General features: G+C 41.9%; 1 protein-coding gene and 1 long non-coding RNA gene across 3 annotated transcripts in view; one reads left to right on the plus strand and one right to left on the minus strand.

The window, feature by feature from the left end:
* LOC147186672 (uncharacterized) overlaps positions 1–1,770 on the minus strand; it is a 29,192-nt gene extending 27,422 nt beyond the window's left edge. Inside the window, exons 1-2 of the long non-coding RNA XR_015099023.1 lie at positions 1,625–1,770; positions 517–625 (exon numbers count right to left, since the gene is read on the minus strand). This is a non-coding gene — a long non-coding RNA (uncharacterized LOC147186672). The remainder of the gene's footprint in view (positions 1–516; positions 626–1,624) is intronic.
* Positions 1–5,067, plus strand: part of plod2 (procollagen-lysine, 2-oxoglutarate 5-dioxygenase 2) — a 28,971-nt gene extending 23,904 nt beyond the window's left edge. Inside the window, exons 14-20 of one of the 2 annotated variants that reach the window (XM_086102191.1) lie at positions 176–238; positions 1,107–1,220; positions 1,442–1,507; positions 1,673–1,777; positions 3,291–3,437; positions 3,857–3,982; positions 4,177–5,067. In XM_086102191.1, the coding sequence (XP_085958317.1) occupies positions 176–238; positions 1,107–1,220; positions 1,442–1,507; positions 1,673–1,777; positions 3,291–3,437; positions 3,857–3,982; positions 4,177–4,332 (777 nt within the window). In that variant the 3' untranslated portion in view covers positions 4,333–5,067. The remainder of the gene's footprint in view (positions 1–175; positions 239–1,106; positions 1,221–1,441; positions 1,508–1,672; positions 1,778–3,290; positions 3,438–3,856; positions 3,983–4,176) is intronic. The other variant, XM_086102192.1, reaches the window with a different exon arrangement.
* The last annotated feature ends 10,133 nt before the right edge of the window (positions 5,068–15,200 follow it).

Genomic DNA, 15,200 nt, shown 5'->3' on the forward strand with positions numbered 1-15,200 from the left:
TGGATGCATTCCGCCGACTAACTAAACATCTGCTTCAGAGGGAATCTTGCTTCTTTTTCCAATGCGGGCACATTTCCTCACCGCCCCTTATGTTGCTCTGTTACCCTGTTGTCTTTATTTGAAATAATTAAGCTATGTGGTATCCTATTTACATGATGCTTCTCCTTCGTTTTAGACCAGTCTGAGAGAAAAAGAGTCCCCTTCTCCGGAATCATTCCATATGCTCAGGCCCCCAAAGGTTTCCATTTGTTTTGATTACTGCTATTATCTGAAACGCCAATTTCCAACGGGTTAGCACTCAGAAGCCAGTCCAAGTTTGGGCTTGTGACAATGTTTGGGTGGATGCTCAAGTGTTTCATAAGTACACATTTATTCTGTGTTAGTTCTTCAAGAACATCAATGTGTCCTGGTTGAGTTGATGTTGAGCCAAACAGCTGTTAAATTTGATCTGAGGCTTAAGCAGATCTGCTTGTCCAAAGAAGCAAGGAGGAAAAATAATGTAAAAGACCATCATACCGTACAGTCAAGAACCCCATCCTGATGCTTGACCGTAAAACCAGCTGCTTGATCTCGAAAACGACGACCAATATCAGACTAGGCTCTTTCCATACGTTGTCATCCACCTCTGCAAACAAGACAGCCTTTTATGACGGACATTTTGCAAACTTTTGTGACATTTTGTGAACTTGATCATTACGAAGCCTAGTCTGATTTTGTGTCCAAAACCTCCCTCCTGCCTCCCTATAGAGGACAATATTGCTCCTAGAATTGCACCCCTTCTGTCCCTGTTCTCCTGCCCTTCCTTTCACTTCACCAACCCCCCACCTTGAATTGTTCCCATCCCACCAACACCCACGTGAACGCCCCCCGCCCCCCTCCTGAGCCACTCTTATCCCACCCATAAATAATCTTTGATTATTTATCTGGCTTCTGTTTCTGCTCTACCTGAATCAGACAAACACAAAAAAACATTTACAATTTGCTATTAGAGTGCTAACCAATAATTATGTTGCAGCAATAATGTATATCTAAAGCCTCCTGTCAGACATTTTGAAGTGTATGTTTTATGCCTTGTGCGTAACTACGGCTTTTCCTATTTGCTGCAGGGAGTCTTCATGTACTTGACAAACCGCGATGAATTTGGGAGGCTCCTTTCCGCAGCCAATTATAACACTTCTCACTATAACAGTGACTTGTGGCAGATATTCGAAAATCCCCTGGTAAGTAGCTACTGCCGTTACCTTTGATTTACAGAAAGGCGAGTAGCCACCTGAGGAGCTTGGTAGCCGTAATGAAAAGACTCAAGTCATGAGCCGCGACTCCGAATGTGCCGTGTGGCGCCATGGGAGATTGCTAGTTGCGGGAGAGGATTAGTGCTGCCTGGTATTCGGGTCATCAAATAGTCCAACAAAAGGCCTCTAATACCGAGTGGTCTTTGCAGGACTGGAAGGAGAAGTACATCCATCCCAACTACATGAAAATCTTCACAGAGAACTACTTGGAAGAGGTTTGTGTGTATTTTGTTTACAGACGAGTACAGTATGACTGAATGCCAGACAGTACGTGGATTGCACCATCTGTTTTTAATCTAAATAACTCAAGATTGCGGTAACGGCTTACTCACGGCGAAGTTGAGACTTCAAAAATAGGTGTGTGTGTTTTTGGCCTGCAGCCTTGTCCAGATGTGTTCTGGTTCCCGGTCTTCACGGAAAAGGCCTGTGATGAAATTGTGGAGGAGATGGAGAACCATGGTTCGTGGTCCGGTGGCAAACATGAGGTCAGTCCCGTGTCAATGTCGCATCAGTGAACACAATGCCCAAAACAAAGTCAGCACATACCGACACTAGCCTTTTCTTCATTCATGCATTTGCTAGCAGCATGCAAAATAAGGCAAACTCATTGTTGACCTCTGGCTATTTTGTTTTTTATCGCATTTGGTGGAAGGGGTGTAGCATGAGCTAAGGAACAGCCTAAAACAATCTTTATATTGTCAAAACAGTCCAAAGGCTCTGGCCGAAGAATAACCTTTAAAACATCAGGAAAACTACACGACCTTGAACACGGACCTTGGTAGACATTTTAGTGAAAAATCGACCAGGACTTTTCAATAAAGCTTCCTAATGGCTAATGCAGTGCATGCTGCCAGATTCAAACCCCCCCGTAACCCACAGTATTTCATTTGAAATAAAAATAAACAATGCTCTTGCTTCACTGCAAAGAAATGGTGCCTGCTCGAGTAAACAAACAACAATGAGAAGTGGGAGCAAAGAATTAGAGGCATCCCCCCATGATGACTTGTTAACATTCTTTCAGAGGAGGGGCGGTGTTCTCCGAGACGTGAATTTGAAGGCAACTCTTTTTGCCGGCGGCGGTTGAGTTTTATATTGACCAGCTGTGAAAACAAAGTGGACCGTCTTAATATGATTGGCCGCAATGCATAAAAGGGGCGATGATGTTGCCTTGATTACATCTATCATGTTGTTAAGACATTTAAAACCCCGCGACTGGGAGCTCTAGAAAGAGTGTTATGTCGCAAGAATTGCAATAAAAAGCAGTGAACCGATCAAATGGGGTCATTCTAGCACCACAACCCTCATAGGAAAATGGTCAATTTCAGAATGTGTTCGCAACCCGGCACATTTGAAGACAAAAGTAGCATTAAAGGAAGCAGAATCTGTCCATTTCACTTGAGGACGTTTTATAATTAGCATATTCATGTACCGTATTTTCCGCACTATAAGGTGCACCTGAAAGTATACGATTTTCCCAAAAGCTGACAGTGTGCCTTATAATCCGATGCGCCTAATGTATATATATATTGTATATATATATATATTTTTTTTAAATATACATGGAGTACAGTACTGTATATGTTGCTCTATGTGACTCGCTGTTGTTTTGCAGCTTCTCACGGACCGTTTGCGGACCTTTTGCGGACTTAAAAGTATATATATATATATATATATATATACAGTATATGGTTTTTTTTTTACCTGTTTGTTAATTGGTCGCTACTTCGCGGATTTTCGTTTCTCGCGGGTGGTTTTGGTCCGCATTAACAGTGATAAATGAGGGATTACTGTATTCCCTTTAGTGTAACGCCATTGAGCGGATGCATAACACAACCGCAGCCACTACTGTAGCTTCTATTCTATGTGGTGCACCCTCTAGATGAAAAGTTTTAAAATAGGCCATTCATTGAAGGTGCGCCTTACACTCGGAAGCGCCTTATCGTGCGGGAAAAACCTGTCCTTTATTTTGTTTGTTTTATTAATTTTTTTGTTCAACAGGACAAGAGGATTGCTGGTGGCTATGAGACAGTCCCAACGGACGACATCCACATGAAGCAAATCGGCTTTGACAAAGAGTGGCTTCACTTTATCCGAGAGTTCATCGCACCTGTCACACTCAAAGTTTTCTCCGGATACTATACAAAGGTCCGCAATGTCCCGAGGGAAAACTACAATGTGTGCCAAGACTGGTGTTAGAAATTCTATATTTACAACTCAAACTCCAAATATTCCACTTTGGAGCTGAACACCTCTTTCCCAACCTTTACTGCTGGCCCACATTGAAGAGGAAAACTCGTAGTGTAGTTTTGAAATCTTTTAGGACACCGGTCCCGGAACTCATATCTCAACACCCAACAGCTCCAGGAGCAGAAACAAGTCATCAATCCAAAAGGAAAAAAAAAGGCTTGCCTTTACATGCACACTACATGACACTTTAACCCTTTCAGGCACAGCCGTTACTACAGTGGACAGCTTATCCTGTTATCAGGTTACAGGGTGCATGAAAGGGTCAAAATGTGAACAGTGGTGACAACTTAGTTGATGTATTTTCCATCCCGTTGCAGGGTTACGCGCTCATGAACTTTGTCGTCAAATATACTCCTGAGAGGCAATCATACCTGAGGCCCCACCATGACTCCTCCACCTTCACTATCAACATTGCCCTCAATAACAAAGACACAGACTTTCAGGTAAGACCAGGTGTCAAAGAGCTGACTAGCTGCTGAGATTTTTTTTTCTCAAGTCAGTGTTCCCAGACTTTGTTTTATGTGAATAATCTTGGACATATCAAACAAGAAAGTTAGAGAAAGTGCCGCTAGTTCGATGAACAAAGACACATTATTTCCGCAGCAGAAATCACTGACCACACGTTGCTTCTTCTCAGGGTGGCGGCTGTCGTTTCCATCGATATAACTGCTCCATAGAATCACCTCGGAAAGGCTGGAGTTTCATGCACCCAGGACGACTGACTCATCTCCATGAAGGTCTACCCACCACCAATGGCACGCGCTATATTGCTGTGTCCTTCATCGACCCCTAAAAAAAAAAAAAAAACTAAAAAACTGTCTGATTTCACTGTAATTGAAACGTTTGCTCTTCCCTTCTCGTCTTTGTGCATTTTTGTGGCCCCGTTTTGTAGATTTGCATTTTTAAAGCTATTTTGCTTTAAAAAGATGAGTGATTGCGTTCAACCAATTTCTGTCAGACAGAACCTTGACTGGGGAAAAAAGGTCACGGCAAATTCTTCCCTGATGCACACAAAAGAGCTCGCAGGGTACACCGATTTCAGACGCTCATTTCCAGTTCGTAAAACAAATGGCGGTGCTTTCATGAGGTATTTCGTGACCTCATCAGGATTTTACCATTGTTGTCATTTTGACTGTTGGCTGTATCAGGCTAGTGTGCAGGTTGTCTTTTGTGCGTCCGATGTGTTAACATTTGAAAATTTGAACATGATTTATTGTGTTGAAGAAAAAAAAAATGTTTTTTGACAGAATTCATTTGGACGACTGGAGTGAGTCGAGGTGTTTGTGGTTCAACAATCTATTTTTGTATTTTGCACAGCAGAATTCGAAAACCGGTGAGCAGAACTCGCTGCGAGTTCTGTTACTTGAAGGTTTGCCTCTTTGAACATTGACATTCGTCTTCATTTCTGAAACAAAAATCGGAGAGAAAAAAAATTGTCCTGTGTGAATGGATTTAGCAACTCAGCAAATTGCCTTTTTAATTTATTGTTAAAAATCTAATAAAAAAAATCTCAGAGATTTTCATTGATTATTCAGACTATTATTTCTATTTTGAGGTGCAAAGATTCAATCGAGAACTAATTGATTACCAAAAGTAATTGATGAATTGTCCCGACCCCTTAAATGTACAAATACTCAGAATTTCAGCATCTCAATTGTAAATATCTGCTTTATGTCATCCTCCATGAAAGTGAACTGATTGGGTGTGTTGAGTCAACATTTTTGGCCTATTTTCTGACACATTACGGACCAAACCACAACGTGAGAGGATCATACTTACTGCTTGTGCATTTTCTGCACTGTCAGTTTGTAATGATGCCAAGCTTTTGAAAAAAGGGAAGGAAACGAAAACATATTTTTGGAAATATAATCATCGAAATCATCAACGGGCTTAGTCTATGAATAAAATAATTGTTGGATGCAGTCTTATTTCTGTTGACTGTAAATTAGGCATTACTGAACCGCCCAACCCCCCGCAACATAACATGCCCTCTGCAGCAAAAACGCTGAATGACTAGAATGGATGACTCACGACAGCAGACAGCTGTCCTCTGCTTTCTCACAAACCCACTTGGCCTTCCAACTCCTTGACGCTGACCTTCTCCGAACATGTCACATGCAGAAACCATCATGCTTGCTTCTGAACTCTGAATGCTTGCCACGAGTGTTTGGATGTCAACAGATGAGCTCCACGAGTGCAACTGTAGTTCAGTTTACCTTGGGGGGGGGGGTATATACACGGTACATACGTGTGTACACATGAAAGTTGCACACATGAGGAATGTTACGCTGGGTGGAGGAATACTGGAAGTGGGTGGGGTGGGGGGCGGGCAACATCTTGAAAGTTGAGGTCGATTTATGTTTGTCTCCCACTGCGATGAATGATGTGTCGTAGTACGATCTGTTTGGATCAACACGATCTAATTTCTTGACTGTCTTGCATATAATTTTCCCCACCGAGAAATAAAAACACAATCTGACCTCCCCCATCACCTATGGTAACATTTTACAAATACGGCTACGCTGACTGGGCCTCACACAATGAAACCAATCCGGGCGAAAACAAACAACCTTCTCCTTCAACTCGGCCGAAAGGCAAAAATGTATGAGTGGCTGCTATTTAAAAGGATGGGGTGCGGCGGCAGGATGGTGTCAGCTCTATTCCTCAAAGAGCTCTTTGTGGGCGCTTCCCTTGGCCTACCTTGCATCCAGCCCCTCTGAAAGGTGACGTTGATCGCAAGATAAACCTGCATGCCTCCCCAAACTAGTAGACGCTCACATAATTGTTTTGGGGTTTTTTTATCAAGCGACAAATGAAGAAAGGAAAAAAAATAATACTGTTTCCAAGTAAGATTTATTCCTTAAATTATAGTGGGCGGGTGTTTGTCATGAGATGACTGCATGCTGAGATCATATTCTTCAGTGAATTCTGGGAAGATGCATCTGGAGACAATGTTTTCATAATCAAGGTTTTCGAGGGCCGCAAGCTCAAATGGTAGCTATGCGTAGGGCGTACGACTCGAGGGATGGGAAACATGCTTTGATACGATACAGATTTACAGCCATCGCTAACTATGGGCTCATAAACACTCCATATGTTTTAAATGAAGTGTATGCAATGATGTGACAGAGGCCAAAAGTTATGTCTGGACATAGAAAATGTTCGACCAACGCAGTACTGGATGCAAAAATATCAACCTGGAAATAATAGTCAATGGCACACTTTCTCTGCCCCCCCCCCCCCCACCCCCGAGACATTTCAACCTGAGGACTTACGCGCACTTCTTATTTAACCCATTCATGCACCCCATGATTGGCGACTATTCAAACACTACTAGATGAGTACTTGAACTCATCCTCTCAAAAAAGTAGCGCCGGTGAATAGCTAATTTGCAACATGTCGATTAGAAACAAAATGAATCAGTCAAGCTATGGGCAAGACCGAAAATGTAGGGCACGGTCCCACGACTGTCAATTTTGCGTGGATATTGTGTAATAGCAAGACAGATGCCTGTGGAAAGAAATGATGACATGTGTTTGGCATTTGAGAGCGCGAAATTTTTACAGCACGCGTGAGCCTTCTTCTCAACAATTGAGCCAAAGAAAATTTTGAAAGCCCTTCTCTTGCTTCTTATGTTGAGCGACAAGTCACTGTAAATGTCAATTCCTACCAGTGAAAACTGAAAAGTGGCTGTAAGTCAAGTCCCAGAAGCTGCCTTGAACTTGAATTTTGTAAGTCTGACATGAGACGAAGCACCAAAACTTTACCGGGCTTGTGAAAATACAGATTTTCAGTGATAGAAATAAAATACACCGGATATTTGATGGGGTACGTTGCGATACAGTGGTTATCATGTAAAACCGATATGACAGTTATATACATCAGCTTTCAGAGGCCTGCATTGTATCTGCCATTGTTCCATGATGTGGCCCCTCCCTCCGGTAGTTTTTGGTTGCCTTTCGCTTAATTCGGTGTGGGCTGGGCGTCTCCCCAATCACTGCACCTGTCCCACCCACACACCTACCAGTCTTTAACTCGTCAGCTACACACTCGGCAGTCTGAAGAGCCACCCTATTGCCAGTCCCTCAGCAACCTTCCCTGCCATACTCTCTGCTGCCCAACTGTCGCGCTCAGCCTTCCTGTCCACTTTGGTTTTGGTTTCTCTGACTGCCTTTGGATCCTGCTTCCTTTCCCTGTCCCTCTGCCCTAATAATAAACCAGAATTGAGTTCATTGTGTCTCCCTGTGGGTCCTGTGCTTGTCTGAAGCTAACCAATAGCTGGGTAAGCTTTGGAATAGTCTGGAGACTCGGGATGTTTTTTTTTTTAAACAAGCCAAATTGCTTATCATGAGTATCCTCGGTGAAAGTACTACTTAGTCAAATTACACAGCGGCTTTGTAAAACGCAATCAACGACTCCACCCACTTCGACAGATAATGATTTATGAAGACGACAAGATGAAGGAAGGCTGGATAGGAGATGGGAAGTTGGCCAAAACCACAGAACCTCTTTTTAGAGCTGGCAAAGAAAAATACAAGTTCGACTGCATGCTCTTTAAGAGCTATTTCGGGATACTCCCGGTGATCCTTCAGGCTGCTTTGTCTGGTTCCCGTGCCTGCTGATGAAAGAATGGGTGTGCTTGGTGCATAATAGGAATAGGAAGATGAGACTCCAAAAACCCCAGAGTTGGTCCAGACATGTTGGAGCCATACACAGAGAGACCAAGATATTTAATTCTAAAAAGAGATTCTAACAAGATGACATAAACATTATGTCATCAGAAATGCATGGCCGGAGACAACTTTAGTTTTAGGTTTGATTCCATGATAACGCGAACTGTATCACAGTGTGATCATGTCAGCACGTAAAGACAAAGACCTATATGGCTTATGCTCAATTAAATTTCACTGTTTTGGGCTGTTCTATGGGAAACCAGTGGAGAACTCTCCGATCTGAAGCCAAATGGAATGCCTGTTTGCCTGAGCAAAACCATGATTGATTGCAATCGAAGCACTGGCAGACTCAAAGGGGACCCGTGACTGGAAAAAATTGACAGCGAGAGAACGATGCTTAAACACGACTGGGGGGCTTTTCAACACTCTTAAAGAGAGAGGAATTGCAAAAAGCAGGGTATTTTTCCAGCTGACTTGTGTTTGGTTTATCCACTGTGCGATGGCGACAGGGCTACAAATGAACTTTTTTAATGCACAACATTGCAAGGATTATTTTAAGTGAACTTTACAACAAATATCCCAAATTACCGTATTTTCCATATTATAAATCGCTCCGGAGTATTACGGGCACCAGCCATAAAATGCATAATAAGGAAGAGAAAAGAACATCTATAAGCGGCACTGTCGCATTTTTGGGGGGAATGTTTTGGATAAAATCCAACATCAAGAACAGACATGTCATCTTGAAAGGTAATTTAAAACAAAAGTAAAATAAAGAACAACATGCTGAATCAGTGTACGATATGCTAGCGTTTTGTGACACAGAAACAAAGAACTGAGAACGTGCCTTGGTATGTTCATGTAACATATTATTCAAATAACTATCGCATAAAGAACATGCTAACAAGTTTACCAAACCATCACTGTCACTCCAAATCACTAAATCCAATGAAATCTTCATCCTCTGTGTCGCTTCTAAACAAATCCAAAGGTAGAAGATGCTTCCTCTTCTATGTCGCTTACGTCAGACTCATCGTCGACTTATCAATGCGGGCCTAGAGCGCCCTCTTGCAGTTTAACTCATTCAGTACCAGCGAATTCTGGACCAGGTCTGAAAAGACATTTAAAAACGTCTTTAGGAGTGAATGAGTTAATGTGAAAATAACACATCAATGATGTTATAATGTGTTCATAATTTCAATATAAATCACTCCAGAGTAAAAATCGCACCAAACTATGAAAAAAAACTGTGATTTATAGTCCGGAAAATACGGCAGATGTGGCAAACAAGGTATAGTCCGTGCAGGGTTGACCCAAGAACAGATGTCAATACTTATGCCACTTACGTTTTTCAAATGAGCAGTTGCAACAGCCATAAATGCAAAATCCTGAATTCCTGGATTGGGTTCTGTCTGAGTAGCTGTTTATTCATTGCAACATTATAATTTTAGGTTTTGCTTCTTTGGCTCCTGATTGCACCCCTTCCGCCAGTCAGTCCAATTCTGAAGAAGAATTGGCCAGAAAGGGCGGATTTCTTTTTTTTTTATGGGGATGGGGGTGAACCTTTTGCCCTCTGAGGAGTTCACAGAAACAAATGGGCAATGGCAGACCAGCCATCCGGTAACCACAAGCCATCGACAAAACCAGCAATGATCCATGCAGATCCTCCTCAACTCTACTCTGGCTCCGACATAAAAGACAGACCGCAAGTGTGGCATTTTTTTTTCCGTTGGGATACTGGACGATGTGGCCCGTGGCACGATGTTGAGGCAGTCTTACTTCACACGGGGACCTGCTTTATTTTTACTTGGACAGGTTGTCTTGAAAGGGTGATTTATGATCATGGTCAATGGCTCCATAATAAGGCTCAAGGAACATATTTCCAGCGCCCCCAAAACCAAAAAGCAGTGGTTGTTGTTTCTCACAACGTATGAGTTAAAGTGAGTGCAATTATCAATCCAAAACTTAAAATCCTTCAGCACGATTTATCCCCTGACTTTTAGAGTCCAGTATGTAAAGTACCTAGAGGGAGGAGCTTAACATGCAGCTCTGCAGTGACAGCTTGAATGAGAATCCTCAGCGTTTTTGGAATTGAATAAAAAAAAACATCATGTGCAAATTTTAAAAGAAAAACAGTGGAATAAAAGTGTTTACTGGCATGTTTCTTAAATTAGGTTGATATTATTGTGATTATCATTCATTCATTCATCTTCCGATCCACTTATCCTCACAAGGGTCGCGGGGGGTGCTGCAGCCTATCCCAGCTGTCTTCAGGCAGTAGGCGGGGGACACCCTTGAACCGGTTGCCAGCCAATCGCAGGGCACACAGAGATGGACAACCACCTGCGCTCATACTCCCACCTAGGAACAATTTTGAGAGTTCAATCAGTCTGCCATGCATGTTTTTGGAATGTGGAAGGAAACCGGAGTACCCGGAGAAAACCCACGCAGGCCCAGGAAGAACATGCAAAGTCCACACAGGGAATGCGGAGCTGGAATTGAACCTGGTAACTCTGCACTGTGAGGTTGACGGGCTAATCACTGGGATATTGTGATATTTTGTGATATTATTACGTTTTTTTGGGGTGGTGACTTTGTGGCTTTTTGTCAGTTTAAAAAGTATTTGAATTAGCAAACGCTGGCTGTAACTTCACAGAGCCCACGCACAAGAATTACACATTAGAAATTCATCGGTACCATTTTGAAATGACGGCTCAACGGAGATTTCATTAGTTTGAGATTTCAATAACTTTTGTTCATATCGCAAAAAAAAAAAAAATCACTCCACTGGGCTTTCTAGTGAAATTTGTGATGGCTGGAGACACACGGCAATTATTATACAGTATAGTGTAGATAAGGTGCTGCACTGTCTAATAAGCAGGTTGGGTTGTCTCCGGTCTTGGAAGGTCAAGTCTTGAACGCGATTGCTGAACACAGTACCCAAGTGCCGGCATTATGGAGCACCAAGGACCACCCCCACACACTCCCTCACTTCCTTCTCTCAACACACACTTAATAACAGAGGTGAGCTACCAAAGGGGAGGGCGAGGGAGGACACCCAAAAGCTTCCCAAGCAACACAAACTCCCAAGAATGCAAAACTTGGCTGCTCGCTCCAGCTTTACCACCCACGATTCTCACAGAGCAAATATACTGTACATGTTCAAAAATACATATTTGTTTGGAGGGCTTTCCTGTGTGTTTGCTATTTTTGGTAGCAGCCCTTGAGCTCATAAACATGGCGACGTTTCTCCATTTATTGCCGGAAAGCTGAGCTGCCGTCACACATATGGTGCCACTTTTGGAGCTAAGGCTTAATTTGCTCAAAACCTTGTAAACCGAAACCCTTTTAGACGAGCATCCGTATATAAGTACTGAATAGCAAGCCACATAAATCAAAGAATCGGATTGAAAAATGTCGATTTTGGATTATGCCCTTTGATACGAACACTGAATACCGAATTGGCCCAAATATAAGACGGCCCTGATTATAAGACGACCCCCTCTTTTTCAAGATTCAAGTTTGAAAAAATACTTTTTGAACACCAAATCAATTTTTATACAGAAAATAATTACAGTACATCTGAAACAAATGATTATAACAATATATTTGAGAGAAAAAGCATGTCGACGACCCCCACTTTTTCAGTCTTATTTCAATGCAAAAAACACCATCTTATATTCGAGCCAATACAGTAATAATGCTTGATGCCACAAAGCTGAAAGACATTTGTGCAATGAAACGTCGCGGCATTTGAATGGTAATGAGCCAAAAAATTGCCAGGTAAAAATACTCTGCAATTTTTTTCGAGGGACTAATTTCATTTTGTCATGAGGCTGAAATAACTGAGGTCAGTTTGTAATTGGCGTGTTTGCCTACGTGCACATTCTTTCACACGCAACTTGCTGTAATTTTCACTTGCAACAGTTGAATGCTACGCAAGCACGTGGAACCACCAACTACACACAACTGGCTTTGTAAATCCCGATTAAATCTCCCTAAACACTTTTTTGTAACCTATTGCCCACGGCATGTTAATTGTTTGTGTTTATTTACATTGATAATGAGAGGAGAAAGTGATGAGATGAGTGATCGAGGCTAAACCTGTCATAATCCTGTTCCTGTGTATCTCCAGCAGGTGGCAGTGGAGGGCTTCTCCTCCAGCGTGCACACCTGCTTCCAATTTGATCATCATAATTAAGCCAGGTGTTTAAGGACTACCAAGAGCTCATGTCTCTGTCGGATTATTGACTTTATTGCCGCTCCTCCTCAAGCGTTTTTCTAGACCTCTCAATCTCATCATAGCCGTTCTTGTTCCCTTAGTTCCACGTTATGTAAGCATAGTCAATGTTTAGTCATTTGATCTAGCTTTTGTTTGTCATGTGAATTGGACTCTTGTCATTTCATTTGTATTCTCGGTGTTACATTACCTTGCCTTTTGCAAGCGCCATATTCCGTTTTGGACTTTTTTGTCGGTTTTGGATAAGAAACATTTTTATTATCGCATTTGGTCTGTGTCTGCATTTCTAGGGTCCTAAACATTACTCGGTTCATTTCTAACAAAATCTACGTGTTGTACCTGAAGTCACGCCTCACTTTTCAACAGACATTCTTAAAGATTTCCAGGAATTATTTTGGGAATTTGAAAAAAAAAAATTTCTGTATCACAGTGCTTTACTATTTTGTATACCAAACCGGTGTTAAACTGGATATGAATTAATGATAAGCAGGTAATACAGGCATATATACAAACAACATTTAACTACCAAAAATTGTAAAAGAATGAAACATAATCATGCATAAATGTGTCTACTTTATAGTTTTAGTTACATATTGCAGTGGGCCAAATCCTACCAACCTCAAATGACTTCTTGTACCAATCGTACCAAACCTTAAATGACTGACTGACCAGTGATTTGAAATGGTGTGTTATGGATTCAATTAAGAGCCACATCTAGACCATTAAGGGGAAAATCATTTTTTAAAACACAGAAAAAGAAAAAGAGTGAACGTCCTAACTACATTGGCAATGCTTCCAAAAGTGGGCCAATATGAAAAGTAGGCATGAACATAAGGAGTCACGGTAGTCTAGGCAGGGCTGACATCATTTCCCGTCAGCCACAGTAGGTCTGGAATGCAACCCCTCCCCCTCACACACACACAGTCATGAGTCGAGTCGCAAGCTCAAACTCAAGTCGTGATGGGTGCTTTGAAAATAATGTGAAGAAGGTCAGCGAAATTTGTTGTGCAGTTACTGGGACTTGAGGCACTTTAAATAGCACAAAATAAAATTAAGCCGAATAACCATTAAGGATGATTTCCTTGACTTGCTTGTTACAGAAATGCACTGTAACTCAGCCATGTCAAATTGCAGGGCGATGTACTCCTCTGGTCCCACAAAAACAGGCGCCGAGTATTTTTCCTCCATTATGTCCCAGTGCGGATGGAACATTAAGCGTCATGCCAAAATGGTGATGTTACAACTGCGAAGTGATGAAGTACTCTTGCCATCCCACAGAGATGGAATGGAGAACAGAATACAACGCAAATGACTTGAAGTGATATACATCATCCACAACTACACACATGCGTGCGCTGCATAGCGTGATTCACCTGGTCGCAACCAATCAAGACAGAGCTCGCTCTCCAGGTGGCTGGAAACTACGTGCGAACATATAATATAGCCATCGCAGCTGCATCTCGACAGGCTGTCTGCGGCGTGGGAGAGACATCCGGTCAATGAACAACAGAGGTAGATGGCAGCCAAACTGTGCGAGGCTTCGCCCCCTATGGAACGCATATCATGGAAATGCGGGAAAATCATTTAGACGTAGTATCAGTCAAAATGATTGCTTGGCCGAAATATGAAGCCATGTATTTTGTTTTCTTAACCAATTGCCCATATTAGGGCTTGCAGCTAAACTGAAGCCTGTATTTATTTCTCTCATTACATTTTATTGTAAAATAATAAAATATAATAGTACAGTAGTAAATACAATATGCTTTGATAAATATATTTTACAAATATTTGTTGACCAATTTGGCTTGTCTGTCAATTTTAAAAATATATATAAATAAAAATCAATTAAATACCACAGGCTATAGCATGGACTGGTTGCCAGTCAATCAACAAGGCACATCGAGACAGACTAATATTCAATACTTGCCACTCAAACTGAAGTTTGTCGTTGCTCTGTCTTTTTAGTACATCTAACGAAACTGGAAAATGTGTAACAGCTGATCACGGAACACCGAGAAAATAAACGACTAAGGCTACTCGTTTTTCAGTTTCAAGCCGAGTTGATCTCAACCTCCAACATGGCAGACCTACAAATGCGACCGTGTGATCAAAAATTACCAATACATCTCAATATAAGGCCCCTGCACGGGCCACAATTGTGTGTTTGCTGCCACCTCGTCATCTGTACCCCTTCAGGCCCGTAAAATCAACACAGCTGTCCATCCTAAATGAAGGAAAGAAGTGAGACGGCACTTGATGATGCGTTTGCTGAGCAATATACAGCTGGTGCCAGCACTCATGTGAATCTTTGTACTTGTGTGTTTTAACTGCAGAGTTAATCCCGGGCCAACAAAATCCCCTTCCACCAAACCACAGCCATCCAATTTAGAAATACACACATTAAATACATAGAGTTAAAAAAAAGGCTTTGAAAAAGACTGTTCGAATCAAAAGTCCAATTGGCATTTGCTCTGTCGAGTTTGCCTTTAAAGCTTGGTTTAAAATTGTGGTCAACAGAATGAACAACAGCAGAATTCCAAATGCTGATTCCAAAACTTGCAGCAGGTACGCCCCCTTGTGTCCATTTGAGGTCCTGCCTCAAGTTTCTTTTTGATCAGAAATTCTCCGATTGGGGTGGAGAGGAAAAAAATGAAAAGGATTCTGCTCATGTAGTCCATTTCATATCAGTAATTAAAGTCGCTCATGTTTTTGGAAAAACAGTCACGAGTGGGGTTGGCAAAGTCATGA

Source organism: Hippocampus guttulatus, chromosome 21 (assembly GCF_054856545.1).
Source record: "Hippocampus guttulatus isolate MCC_2025c chromosome 21, RoL_Hgut_1.0, whole genome shotgun sequence".
Classification (NCBI taxonomy): Eukaryota; Metazoa; Chordata; class Actinopteri; order Syngnathiformes; family Syngnathidae; genus Hippocampus; species Hippocampus guttulatus.